Below are 6,000 nucleotides of genomic sequence, written 5' to 3'. Positions count from 1 at the left end.
CCACGCCGAAGCACGGCGTTTCCCGGGATCCCCGTGCCTCTCCTTGGCCCCGGGACCGTCCCCAGGCTGAGAGGCGGCACGGGGCTCCTCCCGATGGGGGTCCCCCCGCATCCTCGCCGATCGCCTCACACCTGCGCGCCCCCCCCCCCCCCCCCCCCCCCCCCCCCGCCTTTGTGCAGTGCAGGTGCGGCGCCCCCCCCCCCCCGCCGTGACGTCACGCGGCCGGTCGCGGGGCACCATGGGAGAATCCCAATGTTTTCCAACGGATGCGCTGAGCAGCGCGGCGGCTTGAGGCGACTCCGGGAGCGGCGCTCGGGGGGGCGTCCCGGGAGGGGGCGGCCGGGCAGGCTCTTCCCCACGGCGCCCGGCGGCATGGCTCCCCCCCGCCAGGCGCCCGAAGCCGCTCGCTGAGCCCCCGCCGCAGCCCGGGGAAGATGCTGCCGCGGCTGGTCCTGCCCGGCTGACGCCCCGCCGCACCCCATTGTCCCCCCCCCGGCTCCATGAGCGCCTCCCCCCGCCTCTGAGCTACCCGCCCTCCCCCTCATGGCTGCATCGGAAGAAGGGACCGGCTGCTTTCTCCCGCGAGGCAGGTCGCAGAGCGACCCCAGCATCCTCACCGACCCCGCGGGACCCGGCGCCGGGGAGCACCCAGGTAACGGCGAGGGGGGCGGCCGATCTTCGCTCCCGCCCGCCTGCCACGGCCGGGCAGGGCGCCGGGAGCCTGTTTGCTGCGGTGAAGTGCTGAAACGATGCGGCCGCTCGGCTCCGACCGGGAGCGCTACCCGCGGCTCTGCCAGCGCAGCGCTCGTCCGCAAAGGCAGCGGGCGGGGGGCTCGCCAGGGGCTCCTCCTCTTCCCCGCGCCGGGTCCCCTCGCCCCGGGGCCACCTTTGGGTCCCTCTACGCCCCGGGGCCACCGGTGGGTCCCTCTCGCCTCGCTCGGTCCGTCCGCGCCGGGACCGAGGGTCACGCCGAGCTAATTGATCGCTTTCGTGGGGCGGGGGGAGGGAGGGAAATAAGGTCTAATAAAGCAAGCTGTTTGCCTGGGATCACCATGGAGACGAGGGAAGCAGAGTCATAATTAAAGGCTTTCTCCCCACAAGAAGGTAATTTTCACTTAATAGGGAGAAGCGAAATCTCCTTATGAAGTGTAGGCGCAGAGGATGCTGCTGGGGGACAGAGCCCAAGCACTGGCACATAAACAGCGTATTGTCTTTAGGTTATTGTTGTCTTTAACCGCGGCTGATGATGGTTTCAGCTGAATTTCGATTTGAGGAATAATTCTAAATACCTGTTGGTTGTGACTCAGTAATTTCAGATTGTCAGAATCTAAAGCAATGATGACCCCTTGGGAAAAAAAAAATAAATAGGAACAGCTAACTGAATCACTTTGATGTGATGTGATCGCACGGAAAGGCACAACAAGAAGCTGGAAGCAAAGGCTAAGAGTCAGTTTACTCTCGGCTGATCTGAGTAGATGGTCATACAAGAGCTGGAAGGTTTCTTTATGAGAAGAGGAGTAACCAAATCAGTGTAAAGACAATGAATGGGGTGTTGATCATCATTGCCCATTACACTGAATTCTATACCTAGAAATGGGTTTGGGGTTTAGGTCAGGCACTCTTCAGCCTGGAAGAGACAGTCCCTGTATGGAATTCTGCGTTGAAATTTAGTTCTAGCCTTTTTCAGATTACTAAGTAAATGAAACATTCCAGGCTTTTTTTCATAAACCTGCTCTTCTGCTTCCTTCTGAGCCAGAGAGGGTATTAGTATTTGTAACTATTTTAAGTTCTTCTGTTTATTTTTCTTACCAAGCAATTCTGAGCACCTTGCTCTGGACTGAAATACAAATTGAATTAAGGCAAACAATAGATTATTTATCTCTGATGCCAACTGTTCTGATACCCTAAGTGAAGGGAACAAAGGACTCTTCTAACATGAACTGCTCGACTCACTCCCAAAGGGGCAATCTTGACTGAAAGAGGAATGTATGTTTCTGCCATTTGATTTCTGGAAGCTGAAGTGACTAATGAAAGAAAGACATATGCAATCTCAGGTTTAATTCCTCTGTATTATTTTCTGCTAATTAATTATTTTGACCTTTGTGAAATATACAACAAAGAAAGTACACAACATGTCTGACGTACAGACAAAGATCTAAACATTATTATGCCTTTTGTATGGAGAAAAAAACCCTAGCAATACTAAGCAGCATGTTTTTCCCCATAGAACAGACTTCATCAGATCAGACAGTGTCACATTGCATAGCAGAAGCTATAGAAATGCACTACAAAAGATGTCTTTTATGATGTTGTGTTATGCACACAATACTTGGAGAGAAACAAAAGCTGATAAATACGTCTGTTTTTTGTCCAGATAGATATAGTTAGTAGTAGAGTTAGCACGTGTGGTAAGCTTTTTGGGTTTTAAATTTGTTTATAAATAGTACTGAATGGCTGTATGCTTCAAAATGATAATAAAATGAACATAAATGACTTACTATAGTGTAAAATATTATTTAAATTTAGTAATCACTTCCTATGAGGAATTTCATACAATCAGCTACTCAAAAGCCTGAAATGCAATTTATACTACTATAAGAATTATGTATGCTAGATGACATAATTGTATTTTATCTCCTTTTATTAGTATGGAAATATTTTTATCGTTGTCATTGTAATACCAACCATCTATAGACTCTTACGTGAAAGGGAAGTCTCAGAGGTGCAAAATGACACACATCGAGCTTGTGTTTACATCCCAGCCTTGCTCGCAGACAAACCATGCAGAGAAGTAAGTTTGAACATGTAGGATTCTTTGTTATTTTAAAAACTAAACTATTTTTCACTAACATTTAAGTCATTCATTTAAATTATACTGACAAATAAGCCAATAAAACAATATAGGCATAACTGAAGGATCACTACAAAAACATTCCTGCTTTTATATGGCATATGAATGATACTATATTCCTAGTGGAGATGCACTCTTGTTTTGCAGTGTTTTCTTGAATGCATGATGTGGACGAGGATTATTCTGCACTAGTTCATTTGACTGTCTGCTGTAGGAAAGTATATCGAGGTAGAAAATGTGGTAAAAGAGGAAGCCAGCCTACATTCTAAAGATTTTTCTGGTGTTCATGTGGGTTTGTTTAAAGACATAATTTATATTCCTCTCCTTGACCTATACAATTACAGTATTTTTTTCAGCCTAGCTTTGTAAAGGAAATTGCCATGACATAGCTGAGAAAGTAGAGATGGCACCATATAGCTTTTCATGTATTTACCTAAGAAAATGCTCTGATTCAATGCTTCATTTTAATTTCTCTCTTGAAGCAGCAGCTTAACAGTAGCATTGACTGTACACAGTGTGGTTACAAGACTTTCTGTCTTGCACAGGTTCAGAATCTTCTGTCACTGGACCATATAATCTCTTTTTAGCTGATACTGAGTACTGTAATCATCAGATTTGCGGAACTTGGGATGAACAGACTGCAGATGGCAAATGTTAGTTCACCTTTTTATTGCTTTCATTTGCAAGGGTTTTTTTTATGAACTATTGCTTGAGGTCAAGTCTCAAAGGGAGTTTCCCACGTGAGAAGTTTGTTTTGTTTTGGGTGTCTGTTTGGTTTTTTTTGGTATTTTTTAAAGAGGGCTTTCTCTTCTTCCAGCCAGATTATGGAATAGTTAAGGAACTTGAAGGTTCAAATAGCCGTTGATTTTTGAGTTCTGGACACTTAGAAGCCTGACTGATGTCAGCAGAAGCTGCAATTACTCCAAGCCTTGAACAATCAGGGCTTCACAATAAACCTTCTTATCTAGTGTGCTTTTCTTTACAAATCATTCACAAAGCATTATAAAGCTCATTTATAGCCTTAATTTACTAGAACAGATGTAATCTTTGCAGACTACAGTGAATTGTAAAAAGCTTAAAAATTAACGTGTGCCACTATGATTGTATTAAACATTCCTGCAGTAAATAAGATAAACAAGGTGTCAGTAAACTAGACTAGAGACAATTAATAGCTACTTATTCTAAAAGAGAGATACAAATTCACTGATTTAGATCCTTCACGTGCAACTTTAATTAAACAGCAGCTTCTAACAGTGATCAATTAAGACCTCACAGTCATGGTCTGAGAAGAAAATATGGACTTCAGGTATCCGTGCAGGCTCTACTGACAAATAGATAATTTTCCCCAGCATCTAAACAGTGCATATAGTTCTTACTAGCAGTGTAGAGGGAATACTGGAAATAGTATAAGAAAATCAAGAAGGAATGAGTGTTTCTTTGTTTTAACTGAATCAGTTATTTTCTCCTTTAAGGCAAAAAAATGCATTTCAGCCTGTGATTTAAGTGAAGTGGTTTATGGCCACTGAGCAATATACTAATAATTACTATAGTACAGCAAACACTGGACTTCATGTTTCAATCTTTATTTAAGTACGCTGTCACACAAGGAATGTGTCTTGGATTTGATAAACACACATCAAAACACTTATGTCTTTCTTATCTATAGATTGTCTCTATACTGTGGTGTCATTAGGAAAGTGAATTTCATTTTTGTTACTGTACCATGACTTAATTCCATATTCACAGGAGACGAGTCACAATGAACACAACTTTCATTTGGAAATACTCATAAGTAAGAGTTCTAAAACTGGTAGCATCCTCCCCTGCTGCCATTAAGATGACTGTTCAAAGTCCCTTTGTTTTCACTGAGTTTGGGAGAAGGCCAGAATATCCAGTTGTGTCAGATTTTATGTATAGAGACACAACTTAATTGATTTTTGTAGATCTGGGGTTAGCTCTGCGCTGAAAGACTGCTCTAGAAAATACCACAACCTGCCATAACGTCAAGGAGAAATTTTTGAGGCAGTTAAGAAAGATTAAAAATGATAAAATACTAGTTAAATTCTAATTTAAAATATTAAAAGGTGATGGAAGTTGACTTGGATGGCAACAGACAGCCCTCAGTTAAGAAAACATGATGCAAAGAGGGATTTCATTAGTTCCAGATATCCTAGTTTTTTCCTTCCCCTTTTGTCTTTCCCCTCCTCCATCTCTCCAGATCGAGAGAGAAAGAAAAGTCTAAAGTGGCCAGGGATGTAAAATTCAGAACAGATTTCAACATTGCCATCTATTTGAGAGACAGTTGCAGGAAACCAAAATATTGCTCTCATTATATCCTTCGAGCAGTCACAGGGCATAGGAAAGATGTCAATCTCATTTGATTTGTAGTCATAGAAGATAGGGCTCCACAGACTGTGGAAGAGCGCGACATGTCAAAACTCTGTATTATTTGAGGAGATACAGACAACCATGACAATGTGTGAAAATGTTGTCCCCCCCCTTAATTTTGAGATAATCTGTTTTAAGTTGTATAAGTGTGCATTTATGCCGTCATGTTTTGCTCTCTATGCTGCTACTTTTCCTCCCTGGAACCATGCAATGAAAGGATGCTTTTTCAGGATTGGCACTATTGAGTTCTACAGTGGACTTTGCCAATGATCCAGTGTGTCTTCTCCTCCAGTGTGGCATCTGTACAAAGGCAAGGAGCTCTTGTGGTACAAGCAGTATTGTTAGCTCTTGTTAACAGCTATATTAGCATAATTTCATAGCACTCTTGTTAAAGACTGATGAAGGGGGCTTCTCAGCCTCTACACTCTTTACTGTGGTGTGCTTCAAGATCTGACAAGTTAAAGCTACTTCACAGTAGTCATGCCAGAGATGTAAAACTACGTCGCTGCCAGACACTTATTCTCTTTTTATTTCTATTGATACCATTTGTAATCAGCAGCACTGTGCACTGAATTAACTCAAGGAGATAACAGCTGCATAAAACTTAAAGCTCCTTCATCACTGCTTCTAGTTATCATAATTCAAAAGTTTTGTAGAGGAAGCATGATATGTTCCTTTTATATTGTCTCTCTTTGGGCTGAAGGATGACCTGTAACCCAGCAGAGCCTCACTGGCAACATAAGGACATCAGCCATCTAAGT

The 6,000-nt window shown here is 43.5% G+C and overlaps 1 protein-coding gene across 2 annotated transcripts in view; it reads left to right on the top strand.

Moving 5' to 3' along the window:
- Positions 1-384: 384 nt before the first annotated feature.
- PHACTR3 (phosphatase and actin regulator 3) overlaps positions 385-6,000 on the top strand; it is a 108,922-nt gene continuing 103,306 nt past the window's right edge. Inside the window, exon 1 of one of the 2 annotated variants that reach the window (XM_054081124.1) lies at positions 385-652. In XM_054081124.1, the coding sequence (XP_053937099.1) occupies positions 544-652 (109 nt within the window). In that variant the 5' untranslated portion in view covers positions 385-543. The remainder of the gene's footprint in view (positions 653-6,000) is intronic. The other variant, XM_054081125.1, reaches the window with a different exon arrangement.

The sequence above is a fragment of the Cuculus canorus genome, chromosome 16 (genome assembly GCF_017976375.1).
Source record: "Cuculus canorus isolate bCucCan1 chromosome 16, bCucCan1.pri, whole genome shotgun sequence".
Lineage (NCBI taxonomy): Eukaryota > Metazoa > Chordata > Aves > Cuculiformes > Cuculidae > Cuculus > Cuculus canorus.
This window is presented reverse-complemented; position numbering and strand designations above follow the sequence as displayed.